Source organism: Pimephales promelas, chromosome 3 (assembly GCF_988280905.1).
Source record: "Pimephales promelas chromosome 3, fPimPro1.hap1.1, whole genome shotgun sequence".
Lineage (NCBI taxonomy): Eukaryota > Metazoa > Chordata > Actinopteri > Cypriniformes > Leuciscidae > Pimephales > Pimephales promelas.
This window is the reverse complement of record NC_142771.1, coordinates 19,111,501-19,128,119: the sequence shown is the minus strand read 5'-3', so window position 1 is coordinate 19,128,119 and position 16,619 is coordinate 19,111,501. Positions and strand designations below refer to the sequence as shown.

Sequence of the window (16,619 nt, the reverse complement as noted above, 5' to 3'; positions counted from 1 at the left end):
AAACAGTTGTTTTAAATTATAATAAAATGTTTGTTTTTGATCAAATTAATGCAACCTTGGTGAGCAAAGACTATATTATAGTATTAGTTTATATAACTATTACGAAAATATTAGTTTATGTTATCACATTGGACTAAAACGTACCGACTTCACTCACACAGGGTAAACTACTTCCCCAATTTTTGTGATCATTTTACGACTTTCATGTTTTGTTTTTTTTTCGCCTTGTTACACGGTTATTTTGTTCCTACATATGCAAAAATACCCAATAAATCTCTCATTGTTCTCTTTAAATTAGAATAGGTTTTGTATATATTTTTTAAACTGACTGATAATAGGCCTCATTGATCAAAAATGACCACCCATTGAAAATGAATGGGGGAGATCGAAAATAAAACAAACATTTAGTGTTCATGAGCATGTTCATGTTCACATATTTACATGTGTCACACACACACAAACAATTTTGAGTATTATATAGGCTTTCTTTTTCACAGAGATTAACTTTATCCTCAGATCAATGAGGCTCAGAATGAGGCCTAAGTTTAATCAGTTTAAAAAATAATTGTGCAGTGTGCAGCAGTCCTGTGGGTGAAAATGCCTTGTTGAGGTCAGAGGAGAATGGGCCGACTGATTCAAGCTGGTAGAAGAGTTAAAACCGAGGTATGCAGCAAAGCATTTTTGAAGCCACAACACGTATAACCTTGAGGCAGATGGGCTACAACTGCAGAAGACCCCACTGGGTAAAACTCATCTCCACTACAAATAGGAAAAACAGCTCACCAAATTTGCAAGAGCTCACCAAAATTGGACAGTTGAAGACTGGAAAAATGTTGCCTGGTCTGATCAGTCACGATTTCTGTTGAGACATTCAGATGGTAGAGTCAGAATTTGGCATAAACAGAATGAGAATATGGATACCACTTGTTACCACTGTGCAGGCTGCTGCTGGTGGTGTAATGGTGGTGGTGGGGGATGTTTTCTTGGCACACTTTAGCCCCTTAGTGACAATTGGGCATCGTTTAAATGCCATAGCCTACCTGAGCATTGTTTCTGACCATGTCCATCCCTATGGACACCATCCTCTGATGGCTACTTCCAGCAGGATAATGCTGGAACATGACAATGAGTTCACTGTACTAAAATGGCCCCCACAGACACCAGATCTCAACCCAATAGAGCATCTTTGGGATGTGGTGGAAGAGGAGCTTCGTGCCCTGGATGTGCATCCCACAAATCTCCATCAACTGCAAGATGCTATCCTATCAATATGGGCCAACATTTCTAAAGAATTCTCTCAGTACCTTGTTGAATTAATGTCACGTAGAATTAAGGGAGTTCTGAAGGCGAAAGGGGGTCAAAAACAGTATTAGTATGGTGTTCGTAATCCTTTAGGTAAGTGTAGCATAACGATCGATTTACAAGCAATTTTAAAAGGCCTGTCATTTTTTGACCAGGAATACAAAAGGTATTAGGGTCTTCAACACAGCGTAAGGGTTGAAGTCAAAATATAAACACCTGCTAAAGTTTTAAAGAATTTTAATCATTAAACAAAGTCACACTGCATAACAGACCAAGCACACATAAAATTATTCATTCATTTATTCTATTCAACTATTCATTTATACTCAAAGGTATTAAATCTTTGCAATATTAACCTATATAGCTAACATTCTGCATTTGTAAGCCTATTATATTTACAGGTATGAAGTCCCTGAAATTCTCATAGGAAATATAAAGGCACATTTTGCATAGGTATCACCTGTTAAAGCAGGTTGGGATTTACATTCGAGCTGGTGTGTGGTTGACATACTTCACACTGGCATAAGATTTTTTTTTTTTGCATTAAACTCTATAAATAAACACTGTTATATAAATCCCAAATTGGCAAAAAAAAAGTCTTATAGGCACACAAGCACAAAAATTATATAAAAGATGAAAAAATACTTTTTTCTATGAAAAAGTAAGTACAAGTAAGAAAATATTGTGATAACTATGGAATGTATATGAACAGTTTATGAAATTTAGGTGTGCATTAATTGCATTCTAAAACTTTTATAAAAGAAACAATGAGATTTGGTCAGCTAAAATTTGAATGTACAACAGATAAAAATATAAGCAAAAGATTTTCATGTAATGCACACAGTAAGATGAATTCATAGTGGCTTGGATTCAAGAATCAAGAAAGACGTCCAATGAAGTTTTGGGGTTATTTTAGTCATCCTCATCATCAAATTTCACGTTTGCATCATCTGCATCCAGCTGTAAAAGGATGAAATATGCAGTCATAAATAAACACTAGATAAAAATGAAATGACTGTAATTAATGAAAGCATGGCAACGTTCTTGTGCTAAATCGTAAAATATTTCTGTCAATCTATTATTAATACAATTGAGAGTATAATTATTATAAATCTCAGTACATTATATGTACAACACGATGACAGTCTATCATAGGCTATACAGATAAGTGGCTTTGTTTTTCTATTAAGACGTGGTGGGTGAAAAGTGCATGTACATTTCTTCTCTCTCAACGCTATAAAAGAGATACTTACACATTTCATTTCCATGGCAGTAAAGATGGGACCGGTCATGAGCATTCTTAGAGGGATCGTGAGGATCAGGACAAAGGGCAGGGCAAGTGAAAACGAACTTGATTTTACTGCCCACAGAATCACCAAACACATCACTTGGATCAAAGTGTACAGGTGCATACGCATAGTCGGCACCTGTAGAGAAACAGAGAGAGAGAGAGAGAGAGAGAGAGAGAGAGAGAGAGAGATCTGTAGTTAGATCAATGGATCAATGGAGTAATAGATGAGTTTACTAAACATGGCCAGAAGTATGTGGACATTCCCTTCTAATTATTGGGTTTGATGTTTAATGTCCACGTACATACACTACCCTTTAAAGTTTGGGGTTGGTAAGTGTTTCTAAATGTTTTTTAAGTCTCTTCTCCTCACCAAGACTGCATTTATTTGATCAAAAATACAGTGAAAACAGTAATATTGTGATTTATTTTTACAATTAAAATTAAAAAAAATATATATTTTTTCTATATTTTAATATTGAATTAAAATTGATGACTGATGATCATCATTACGCTAGTCTTCAGTGTCACATGACCCTTCAGAAATAATTCTAATATGATGGTTTGCAGCTCAAGAAACGTTTCCTATTATTATCAATGATGAAAAGAGTTGTGCTGCTTAATGTTTTTGTGACGTATGTTTTTCAGGAATCTTTGAGGAATAGAAAGCTCAAAAGAACAGTATCTATTTAATATAGAAATAATGTGCAACATTATAAATGTCTTTACTGTCACTTTTGATTAATTTAATGCTTTCTTGCGGATTAAATTCATTAATTTCTTTCAAAATAAAAGTGGACTGATACTATTTACAGCAGTGTACTTTTGTCCATATAATGTTCATTAAATAAATCTTACACGAGTGACAAATGGAACAGGTGGATGATGCTTTTTCGGCATAATAAGCATAAGAATACGGTCCCAAAGTTGGATGCCACTCAGGGAAGTGATACCCATATAGAGGAAGATCCCGAACAGAGCCGTCATAGGTATCATCTTCAGGATGGGCTCCATGAGAATCGAGACCCCTGTGGGTAAGAAATTATTACTATTACGTGTATTGTTCAATGACATTTTATTAAGTATTATTATGCCAATTAAAAAAAATAATATGGCAATAAAAGTGAATTGCTTTTGTTTAAACATTTATTAAGTGTCATTATTTCAAATTAAGAGCTTGGAACTCACCAACCATCACGGACACCAAAATACCACTGACTCTTTGTTCTAGCACACGTTCAATCTGCGGTCTGGGGCCTTTGCTCATGACAGTCAGGGAGTTGGCGTGGGTGACAGATCGCACTGTAGCAGCACTGAGCCAGGGTACACCAAAGATAGAGGCAGTTCCTCCCAGGAACACCAAAATCAGGAGGTCCAGATGGAAACCAGAGCCTTTGACCATTTTTCTCTCAGGCTTACTCACAATCAGCCTGGATGGTAAGGAAAAGTAAGGTGGTAAAGAGAGTATAGCATCACCAAGGATGACCAAAATCCTTGCATTAATCTTCACTTTGTTACATCTTCTTGCTGTTTTCTTTTATGTGTCTTCCCCCAAGTGCTGCTGAATTGAAATGTGTTTTATTCTGAATATCATTATGAGGTAGGAACTCACGTGGTGATCTGGGACTCAAGGAAGATTAGGATGAAGACCAACAAGGCAGGGACAACACAGGCGAACATCAACCAGATAGGGAATGGCTTCTTCTCACCCAATGGGTTGATGAGCCAACCTCTAGCAGACGTGTTGGACACGGTCAGCCCCTTTGGCACCACCAGTTTCTAAAGCGGGAAGTAAATAGAAGATGAGACACATACTGTAAATGGAACCATCTGTTATAATGGTCAAAATCCCAGAAAGTCTTGATTAAAACAAGTGATTTCATTCATGTTTGGGTCCAGATTGCAACATTTTATGTTATGTATGAAACATGTTGGTCTTCATTAGCTTATTCACCACAGGGACTTTTACAGTTTTCCATAATCGCTTTGCCGATTTAAAAAAATAAAATAATAATAAAATAGGTTGAAATCTAGGCACATGTGTGCAAAACAGTAATTACAACTGTCTAAAATTTGCATGGCTTGCTGTTCAAAATTTGAGTCTCAGTGAACTTGTCGTATGCTTTACAACATTCTTTCATTGTGTGAGCCGTTACGTGCAAAATGACTCATTGACTTATCAAAACCTGTCAGACATACGTTTATTCTATAAATATCTATGACATGGAATGTTTGTGATGTCTTCTTAATTTGGCATAGCTAATGACCTGCCATAGTAATAAAATAGGAATCACCAAAGAGATAAGCCAATCAGCATTGAAAGTATATATTTAAATGGAATTACTACTTGCCATTTTGGGGGAAATTCTGTTCTCAATTTATGACTTCAGTATAAGAAATGTGAAAAAATGGACATGCAAATATGAATTTTCTGTTTCAACATATTGCTGCAAAAATAAAGCTATTGCATACATACATACAAATGTTCATATTCTTTTTCTGCGTACAACAACATTGACTTCATTAAACCTTTTGCTACTGTAGAAATCTGTATCTACAGCAGACTATGTCAAAAATAAAATAAAAAATAGAACAAAAAATAAATGTGTATATTATAACAAAGATTTCAAGAGTTACTGCCATGATGAAAAACCACCAAAACATTTTGAACAGTGTGGCTCACATGATGACACCTCTCATTTTGAAGGCATGGGCCAATTTACTGAAACCATTAATAGGCTTAGAAGCCTGAATTAAATGTTGTAGGTGAGTAACTGTGATGTTCCATAAACAGTTCAGAGAATGTAAAAACTGTAATAGCAAAACACGTCTCTGAACAATGCAACAGGAAGTGTTTGGCTAACCTGTGTGTAGGCATCGCTGATGCAGATATCCACAGCGATCATGAAGAATATGGCGATGGGGACACCAAAATCTCCAATCATTCGACGGATCTGGTGGTGTACAGTGTTTTATTAGCCACATGAACTTAAATATAAGCTTTTTGTTTTCAATTTTGTTCCAACCTTCCTCTGCAGCACTTCTACCACAGGTAATACATTAAAATGACATAAAATGTGGAGTATTAAATCAATTCAAAGTAAATTTAAAGGCTTTTTAATTGGTTGAATTGTATAATCTGTAATCTGTTTAAAAAATCAATCTCCTAAAATGACCCCCCAGAATACATTCAGAATTACTGATTAAAATATCATTATTGTTTGAAACTTTCAACCTATTTTTGGCTAAGCAGGAGTTTAAATTAAAAAAAAAAAAATTGGGCATACTTACGGGGCCAGGAAGGAAGGTGCTAGTTTTAAATCCACGGAGATACATTGCAATGAAGAAACATCCAAACATAAGGCACATGGATAGCAGGGCAGTGTTGGGATATATTCTCTCTTTTAGCTCATGACCTTGTGTAACATTGCCACCAGGAACCTTTGTGATGTTGACAATCTTTTTGACAGGGTGGAAGGGGTCTTCCAAGGTATCATTCAAGTGTTCATAGTTCAAAATTAAAGGGTGCGCTTTGAAAATCTGAGGAGCAAGAAAACAAAGCATAGAGAAAAAATAAGGAAAAATTATATTGAACTATACAAATGAAGTGTGTGTGCATTTGAAAGCATGTACATACCTTGATCAGCTTGGAAAAGGTCTCATAGATAAAAATGAGAGAGATCAAAATGGAGAAGATCTCCTGGGTGAAGCGCGAGATGAAACGAACAAGGAAGCTCCCCTCCACTGCCATAATCACCACCACAATGATGATCAACCACATGCCCACCCAGACACGGCCCACAATGTACTCAAAGCCATTAGACTTGCAGAACTGAATGGGAAAGATGAAAGTCAGTGTTTTGATGGATGAGTTAACCTCCCATCGTTAAATACCAATTCTCACTCATAGAAGCATCACCTGAAAGAAGGCCTCCTCAAACACCATCAATGGACCGGTAAACCCAATGATGAGAACTGGTTGAGCCGCAAACAGACAAAAGATGATACCCTGCACGCAGGTAGCGACCATCATCTCAGAGACCCCCATCATATGCTCCGTCTTATCCGCTAAAATAGAGAAATGGAGAGATTTTAGCTCAACGGATACCTGTGGGTCCATATATCTGTGGGTCCATATATTGCAAGTATACAGAACTTCCAAAGTTGTCTCTTCAAAAACCATATAGTGTGAACACAACGGTAATCCACACGACCACAGTTGATGAATCAATTTTTTCTGAAGGAAAATGAAAGAAAAACTACACTCCAAGCAAATCAATTAACTATTAACAATCGCTTCTGGCCAACTGTCATTCGCAAGGTCATGCTTTACGTAAATGTCAGCACCTTGTAAAGCATGACATAAGCGCGTCTAATCGTGTTGACGAACCACTTCTGGACACACATGAATCCACGTGTGACAGCTGGCTGGAAGCATGGTTTATAAAAGTTTTTAATATTACACAGCTATTATTTTGCTTCAGAAGACGTTGATTCAACTGTTACCGCCATGTTCGTGACTCAGAGATGGAAAGCCATATTTAGAAAGCCATATATATATATCTGGGATTGGGACTGCATGAAGGTGAGAAAAGTAATTAGATATTTTGGGTGGAGTTTCCCTTTAATGATTTCATCCTGTCTAGGCGCGCCAGGCTAAGATGAAATGTGGACCAGGACCAGCTGCTAAATGAGACTGATTCAGATCTTTCTCAGTGGTGCGATTAGTCAGGGCTTGCAGTGAATGTACTTACCAAGAAGTCCTCCGAAGGTGATGGCAGGAGAAAGGGCAGCGAAGTAGATGAAGATGACAGAAGACAGCACCTGAGGGTCCAGCGCATCTGTGAAGTCACTAAGGTAATGCTTGTAGCGCCGTTTTAAGTCTTTGACCATTCCGCCAAACGGATAGCCGGTACGGGCCAGTGGATCCTCCCGTGGCTTCTCAGGTCCAGTTGAGGCTAAACAAACAATTAAACACAATTTATTGGATGAAGACTAGGATGGTCTAGATAATAAAAGAGAAGGACAGTTCCTTGCAGTCATTATTGATTCATCTAAACCGCATATTGATACATGTTTGAAATTTTGTAGTAATATAAAATAGAAATGTGACGTATAAAGAGGCTAGGCATTGCTACATTACTAAATGTAAATATGTTAGATGTTTTGCAGGGATCCAGGACTAGAATAAATAAAACGAAATTATTATTTTGCTCTTGAGAAGTAAGATGACCAAATCCAGTGAATCTGCATATGGAATCTACAATTTAGATTGTGTTAAATGGAGCTGAAAGTACATTACTCATACTGGTAGCTCAAAGCATCAACAAATTATTTGTTAACCATCAGATTATATAATAAATAAACACACAAGGGGAGCAAAGGATGTGTAGAGATTTAAATGTCAAATTAAATGAACAAAGTGACGCCTGTATCAATAGCTTATAATTCTATGAAGACTGACCTTTGCTCCCAACCACAAGTCGGGTATCATTTGGGCGGGTCCTATCACGCAGCATCTTCTTCTGGAAGTTGATGATTGGCTTCAGCATGCTCTCATCCTGGATTTCTGTGGGTGGGATCACAATGCTGCAGTCCATGAAGTCTGCCATGGCACTGGTCAGATCCTTCCCATTTGTAACCAAGTAAGCCTCCAGAGTGAACACCTGTTAGCAGGTACAGGATGAAGATGAGACTATATATATATATATATATATATATATACATTTCAGTGCAAAATCCAAAGTTCCTCCTCACCCAATCGGCCATTAGTGCTGCCATGGCCCGGCCACACTCATGATAGTCCATGCCGCTGTGACTGGGGCCCATCAGGAAGAAGACAAAACGAACTGGAACTGGAGCTTCCAGAACCCCTTCCATCACCACTGAATCCCGCAGGCGTGCAAACGCTACCACTGGTTTCTGGAGGTTCTCCACCACACCTTGAGAGAGAAGGTGTGAAGAAACATGAGCATGCTATGTACTGGAAAATAAACAACAATCATTTCATACAAAATAAAAAAAGAATGTACACTCACCTGATAAAACTACAGAGGCCTCCACACGATCAACCATGTCTCGCTGAGGATGAACAGAGCAGTGCAAAAGTCAGTATTTGAAACTAGCAGAGCAACAAACTAACATAGAATAAAGGCAAATAATTATTTGACAAGGTTTTACATGAAGTCCTTCACAATCGGTCTGGAAAACTGTGCTGGAATGTTCCCTTTTTATTGTTTTAAGGCTATATGTTGAGTTTTTAATAGTTTGGATGCTAAAAAACAGACAGAATCTGACTGAGCGTTTAAATTCTAAAACTGAAAGGACAAAATTTTATCAAGCAGGATATCCTGGTCATGGTCTCCACCCTAGCTTAAAAATGAGAGGGAAATCATAGGTTGATGTATGTGGATGGGTGGGTGGATGGATGAACGGACATATATATATATATATGTATATATGTATATATATATATATATATATATATATATATATATATATAGATAGATAGATAGATAGATAGATAGATAGATAGATAGATAGATAGATAGATAGATAGATAGATAGATAGATAGATAGATAGATAGATAGATAGATAGATAGATAGATAGATAGATAGATAGATAGATAGATAGATAGATACCTGTTTGGGAACTGAGAACGTTTGCAGCTCAATGTCTGCTGAAGCAGGGGCTGAAGTGGGCTCTAATTGACTGTAAAACAGAAACAAGTCAAAAAGCTTATTTCCATAGACAGTCATATAGAGCTGTGACTCATATACCAATTAAAATGGATCTCTAAAATAATAATAATAAAACATAACTTTCCTCTACATACACAAACACAAAGCTGCAGAGACAATGGGGAGGCTTACGTGCGCTTGCGTTGCAGTATGGCCACAAGAGCATCACGGTCAGTGGGCCGGATCTCTTCTTTGAGCAGAAGCTGTTCCACCATCTTCTGACCAATGCTTGATAAGCTGCTGTCATCAACATCAAGCAGCACCACCCCTGGTTACAATCATTGTAATCATAAAAAAACCAACATTGAATAAGAATGAATATTCATCTGTCACCATAGAGCAGTTCCGGTGCCGACTAGGGGCCCCATGCAAATTTATAATGCCAGATACAGACAGTGTGATTTCAGTAATCCAATAAGATCATTACAAATGTGATCGCTCTGTTCAACATGGATCTAATAAACTTGGGTCCAACATGTATGAAGACTGTACAATGACCTATTGAATCGCAGTTAGTGTAGAAGAACAAAATGCCATCACCATGCGCTAGTGGTGGTACACAAATATAAATCGCAGCTTGGCAATTGTGGTTTTTATGTGTGCTGAAAAAAAGAAAAAGAAGCTAAAGAGAATATGGACATGGTCATGGCTAGGGAAAAGAGGCCAACTTGGCAAACCAATTTTGCAAATGGAGCTTGAGGTAAGTAGTTTAGTAGCTCAATGTTAAGTTGATCAATACGCCTTTTTATGTACTGACTACATAAGTAGACGTAGGTGATATCAGCAAACACAAATCTATTTATTTCTTGTAAATTCAATGACTGAAATTGAATTGGGGGGGAGGGGTCCGTTCTGCTCCAGCATTGATTATTTTCATCATGTGACAAGTGTGATGTCAGCATAAAAACTTTGAAAGAGAGCTTTGATTTGCTCGGTGTGTTTTTCATGGTTTAGTCACTGAATTAGCATGCTCTAGGTGAGATATGGGCCTTTGTTTGAAGTATATTTAGCTGTTTATGCGGGCACCGCAAGTTATGCATTCCCTGCAGAGTTCAGCTCTAACCCTAATTAATCATGCCTGATCCAGCTAATAAAGACTGCACCCTGGCCCTCCATGAACTGAGTTTGAGACCACTAATCTCAAGGTTAAAGGGGAAACATATCACTTGGTGTCTCACCTGTGCTCATGACCTTGCGGAGTTGAATGAGGCTTTTGAAGGTGAGATAGGAAATGTGGGCCGGGCTCCACTGTCCCGTTGCAGGGCTTAAGTTCTCCTCATAACCCACCCAGCGCCCCATTTCCTGCCACAGTTCCCCACGAAGCTCATTCAGCTCAACGTATGCCTGAAGTGGACAAACAGAGTGTTTCATTAAGTGTTTTAAAAAGAAGTAAAAGACGCAAGTAAGTGATTAATCTGTGTGTTTCACCTCCGCATCTCCTCTCTTGATGGCATTGGTGTTGGTATTTCGAGCGGCTGAAAGGGAGATGGAATAAATGAGTATCGAACCAGGAAGATTTAAGGTTTGTGTTTTTATACATATGCATGTGTACAGCAAACACACCCTCTAAGTCTCTAGAGAAGGTGAAGGTCTGATGCTGCAGCTCTTCCTGCTGCCTCATCTGCTCTAAGTCATAGGTGCCTTTGTGTCCCCCGGGTGTCCTATAGAGGGCGACAGAGAGCACATACTACAACACACACCAGGACAAAGACCCGACTGTCACAGCTCCACACACTCACCAGATCTTATGCACCATAGGCCAAGCTGAGCTCCATCGTCTTATAAAGTGACTCAAGCCATCCCTGATACAAGAAACATAAACCTCACTCTGTCTAGCCCTCGCACTGCCCCGCTCGGCCACAAGGGCGCAACATTTTGCATCTTTACTCTCTGTAGTCCTAATGTGGAGTGCAGTCTTTTCTTTTTTTTTTTTTTTTTTTTTACCACCCACATTCATCACTACCCATGAAATTAAATATGAAAGCCTATCAAACAATCATTTTAATAATAATCCAAAATTTAAATGATGATGTTCAGATGTTTGATTAGCTTCTCTCAAAAATAAACTACATAACTATATAAATACAATAACTGACTGATAATTAAATAAAATTCGAATGCTATTTTGTTAAAACATATCTGTAGCATATCACCCCAAAAGGAAAATAAAGATTTTTCCAGTTTTTTTAAGGAATATTTAGATGTTTTGCATTAAAAGATTGTTTTGAAAAACTTGGAAAGTTGGAAAACTTTATTCTAATTTTTGAAAACTGATTTTGATTTATTTATTTAAATTGCAAAGTATTTATACGTCATGTTGTACTTCCTTTATGCTCAAACAAATTTCAAAAATAATATTCTAATAAAAAAACAATAATCAAAATTTCTGGCCATAAAAATGACTTCATTTCATTTGTGTAAACTATTTCTTCAAAATGTCAAATATAGTGAAGCAGACACAATTATATTTGCATTTCTATCAATATGGTATGAGTGTCCATATGATACTCACAAAGTGAATGGAGATGGTAGAGGTGACTCACTGTCCTCATAGGACATGTCATTGTCCTATAGAAAAGAGAGAGAGAGATACACAATGTTTTACTACACTGTATGACATGTAGCCTATAAATGTAAAAATTCATTGTACGTCAACCACTTAATGTGCTATGAGATGCTTTCCTCACCCCTTCAAACGATATGGTTTCCATCATCGAGACTGTCTTCTTTCTGTCAGAAAGTCTCACACATAACCTTCATTCACACAGAGAAACAAAATAACACAGTAAGACTAAGACTTGCACACCTGCTAAAAGCAGTGGTTATTGTTCATTCATGTATTCCCCTTTATTAAAGTGTTATCATTTCAACACAGTTCTTGAGAACTAGAATGAGTTTTACCTGTAAACTCATGCCTCATACTCTCTTTACTTAATACGATTTGCATAAAATATGTACAGTATATTTAGCACATATAAAAATATAGTTTATATAGTTATAGTTAGTTATATAGTTTCAAGTCTTTCAGAGGCTCAAAAACTGAGGCTCACCCCTAACTAGCACAAGGGCGTGTAAAAGCCACAAACAGACAATCATCTGAAGACTGAACTTCTATCGTGTGATAAGGACTCTTCTGTTCCTCATGGACAGAGGCAGATAGGGTGCAGAAGAGGGGTTTGGTGAAGCCCTCTCAACTACTTCAGCAGATAGTAAAAACAAATGTATTCCCCATTTTAAAAAAATGGATTAATCAACATTTTCTAGAACCTCCTGGGATTTGTGCTAAACATCATGAGAGGATGAACCTAGTGAAGGGAGAAGAGAATATGAAGACCTCCGATGCAAAAGCCACCTTTGTCAAAAATTAGATAATGATATTGAGTGAATGCTCACTGCACATAGTATACGTTCATCAAATACTTTCAATTCAAACTCACTAAATCCCAGCATCAGCCCATTCTGAAATGGGTAGAAACCTATACATGGAAGCCTGATAAAATTAAACAAAATACTTTAGCTTTAGCTCAGACAGACTTAGCTTTTGTATCTGAAGTCTTCTGAATCTGAAGTCTTTTATGTTTCCTTAAATAGTTTATTAGAATTTTTTCAGCTAATTAGTCAAATACACTGAAAAAAAATCTGTAGAAATTACAGTATTACTGGCAGCTGCTTGCCAGTAACTTACTGTAGATTTAAATTATTGTTTACTGGCAACAGTTTAAATGAACATTAAACTTTAACAAGTCTTTATCTTTACAGAATAAAACTAAAATAACAGCCTCATGCAAAGCATTTTGGGAAACAAAATCTGAAGGAAAAAAAAAACAGAAAAAGGTTGATGAAGATTTCTGGTTACCAGAATGCTTTGCATTAGATTGTTATTTTTTAGTTTTATTCTGTAAAGACAAAGATTTGTTAATGTTTAATGTTCATTTAACTTTGAACAAACTGTTGCCAGTAAATATACATCAATTTAAATCTACAGTAAGTTACTGGCAAACAGCTGCATAACCACAGCAATTTTTTACAGTGTATGCCCATATCAAACAAATACAATCATACACAGAACTAAATACTTTCCATTAAACAAAATACAAAATAATGCATTTTCTAATGCTTATTTTCAGTAAGACGAACATTTCATGATCTTTAGATTTGCAAACAAGTTTAAAGTTTAAGGAACTATTTTAAATATACAGCTTTGAAGAATTGCTTAAATCCACATTGCAAAAAAATTATATGAACAATAAGTTATGACAACATATGTTTTTCCATTGTTTTAACTCATGAAAATAAGTATTATTTTCACAGTACAGCATTTTCAGTACAGCAACTTTTTTATAAGTTCTAAAAGATCAGCTCTTTTTTAAGTCAGTTTAATGTAATTTAAGTTGAAATGACTTCAGAATCCCAAGTTTCTTGTACTTAAATTTAGGCAGCAATGTATATATATATATTCTTTTTTTTATGAAAAGTGTTATACATTCACAGTCTGCAGCTATAAGAACCCGAGTATGAAAGCTCATTTTCAAGCTCAGTCTTTTGGGATAGAAAACAGCTCTATAAATTTTCATGATTTGTAATCACAACATTATTTCTTTTGTCAAATCAACTTAAATAATTTATGTAGCTCAGATAACATAATAATTTAAGTATCTGATGATTAAATCAATCACCCTCATTGTATTAACTCAATTTTTTCCATTTCAATGAACTTAAATGTTTAAGGCAGCCAGGTTACTTCATTTTTTAAGTTAAACCAACAATTTTTTTTTAATAATATATATATATGGCAAAAAAGTTTTATAGTTCTTCCAGCAACACTTCAAAATGACTGATAATGTACTGCTGCAAGTAACAATGAGATCTGTACTACTGTTAAAAAGACCTTTAGCAGGTGTCCCCCTGTCTGCAAGTGACCACTGTCTCATTCTAAAACACTTAATCTGACTGCTTAACAGAGCACAACACACACTTACCTGAGTCCAGGTGGTCCTGGCGGGTCTGTGCTGGGTGTCCGCGTCTACACTTTGAGTGCCCAATTCAAGACTGACCTCTGACCGATTCAAAAGGCATGGGTGGGGATGGAGGGGTAATGGAAAAAGATAGAAAGACGTAAAGTCACGTAGTGCGGGGCAACCCGAAAAGCGACAGCATGCGCAGAGCACCCAGGGGTGCGAAGGAGTGATAAGACCCCCATAATCAGTGAAATAGCCTTATCGATGGGGCCACCTTACAGCAGGAATACCCCAACCCTAACACCACTCCCGAAAACAGTGAGAGAAAGAACATAAGAGAGAGAAAGAGTTTGAGGCCTAGTTTAACAAGCATGGTACAGACTCAGATAGGCTATACCTGTCCTAAATTAATTCTGCATCCTTATTTGACTGATTCAAAATGTATGGGCACGCTCATGTGAATTGTGCACTTTATTGCTAGCTGCCAAGGTAAGAAGTTATCTGCAAAAAAACAACAACATATATATAAAAAATAAATAACCCAATGCTCAAGCCACTCCCAGAACAGTAACAGTTGACCTGGATGATGGCCAAATTCTGACACACACACACACACGCACACACAGAGAGAGAGAGAGAGAGAGAGAGAGAGAGAGAGAGAGGTCTATGTGCAGTGTTAATATGGAGCTCATCACTAGCAAGATACATTAATCATTAAAAAAGCATCTTGCCTTCTGACGTCAAGCTGTGTAGAGGTTAGGGATTCCCTTCACATCAGATAATGGAGGACACCCCTCCAAAGGTGTCTGGGGGGCGCTTGAAGGGGTTTCCCCCTCCACGGCCCTTACATCAGTTTCATATGTCACCGCTTTTTCCACTGAGTCACAGTAACACTGTCTCTTGAGCCAGTGAGAGCTTGTTTAAGTGCTGGAAATAAGTGAAACAAAGCAATAATTTGGGGTGTGTCATTTGCTGATTAACTTTTCTTCTAGAGTGATGATTCTGTGAAAAGGACCCCATTACTTAGGCCTACTGGGTGCTTTGTGGTCTTACTGATTTAATTAGCAGGACTGTAAGCCTTGTATTTGTTCGATTTAGCTGTGTGTAATGTAAAAGACATTTTAAAATGAAACAATTTGAATTCATTTTTGTTTACTTTTTCATGGGAATATCAGCCAATTTGTTTTTTATTCTTGAAAAACTCGAAGAGTCTGTTGGTTTATTTGTATAATTTAATTACAGTTATTACGTTCCTGTGTATATGAATGAGGGTTGGTGTTTTTTTTTGTTTTTTGTGGTGGCAAGTATGCCATGTGAAACCGTTGCCACTGAACTTACTTTAACGAGGACAGTGGGGCTCGACAGCCTTAGTCAAACGGGTTGGCGCGTATGGTTGGGTTGTGGAGAGATTGTGGTCAGGTCACATGTGAGCCAGCAGCAGGAGGCATACACTGATTTCATTCAGCTGCCATTTTGAAATGGCTCCGGTGGAACGAAAACTGGAAGTGTCACCTTTAATCATAGGAGAGTTGCAAATGCAATGGCGTATTGTTGCGTAGGGGAAGACTCATAAATGGTATTAACCCCAGTGACGGGTATGTTTAGGGAAGGGGTTGATAGGTCATATATTTATATATAAAGTAATGTAGTGGAAATTTGGAAATGCGATGGAAAATGGAAATACGAATTGGCGTGTCATAGATACGCCATTTCATGAGATCAGTCTGTTTTTTTAATATATATTCAGAACGTAAAAAAAGAAGTAGGAACGAACTATATACATATACTATATTGGATATTAAGATCTAATAGTTTAAATCGCGGCAGCAGCTTCAGGTTGGTAGTCCAAGACATTGTTGTCTGTACTTCCGGGATTCTTCCCACCGGAGCCTCGCTTACGATTTTTAAAAATGGTGGAAGCGTGAAATCAGCGTAATAGCGAATAACTTTACATCTGAGGCGTCCAAAGACTCCATTATTTATTTCTAAAGAAACATCACCATATATAAAATGCTCCATTACTTTGCATCTTACGTTACGGCCCTGTATAAGCCGTTTTTGTAAAAATAGGCTAAAGATTGCATCAAAACCACAGGACTTTCTGTCGCACAATAGAGACATTTCCGTATAGACAGGAGGAGAAGCTCAAGCCAATCTTTTACTGTCTATGAGGCAATCTGGGGGACATGAAGGCCATAAATAGAGAGAAATATTTAACAACGTTTTTGAGGAATTAGGTGACTCAGATTTGTCTTGGCACAGCTACTAGAAGATTTTAACTGTCAGACTGTCGTCAAGCTCAGTTTGAGCCCGCGCAGTCGCTCAGACA

The 16,619-nt window shown here is 37.3% G+C and overlaps 1 protein-coding gene across 2 annotated transcripts; it reads right to left on the bottom strand.

Moving 5' to 3' along the window:
- Window positions 1-1,522: 1,522 nt before the first annotated feature.
- On the bottom strand, window positions 1,523-15,130 carry slc4a1a (solute carrier family 4 member 1a (Diego blood group)). 2 transcript variants are annotated; one of them, XM_089128421.1, is made up of 22 exons: window positions 15,022-15,130; window positions 14,312-14,388; window positions 12,020-12,086; window positions 11,845-11,900; window positions 10,896-10,993; window positions 10,761-10,807; window positions 10,511-10,676; window positions 9,465-9,600; window positions 9,234-9,303; window positions 8,629-8,671; window positions 8,348-8,532; window positions 8,055-8,256; window positions 7,345-7,548; window positions 6,510-6,658; window positions 6,228-6,422; window positions 5,882-6,130; window positions 5,455-5,544; window positions 4,203-4,369; window positions 3,779-4,020; window positions 3,449-3,618; window positions 2,556-2,729; window positions 1,523-2,262 (listed from the first exon to the last, which is right to left on the bottom strand). In XM_089128421.1, the coding sequence occupies exons 3-22, from the start codon at window positions 12,044-12,046 to the stop codon at window positions 2,215-2,217; spliced, it is 2,718 nt and encodes a 905-aa protein (XP_088984547.1). In that variant the 5' UTR covers window positions 12,047-12,086; window positions 14,312-14,388; window positions 15,022-15,130; the 3' UTR covers window positions 1,523-2,214. The 2 variants fall into 2 exon arrangements, with proteins under 2 accessions (XP_088984547.1, XP_039543087.2); XM_039687153.2 differs by lacking the exon at window positions 15,022-15,130 and having other exon boundaries at window positions 14,312-14,400.
- Window positions 15,131-16,619: the final 1,489 nt, after the last annotated feature.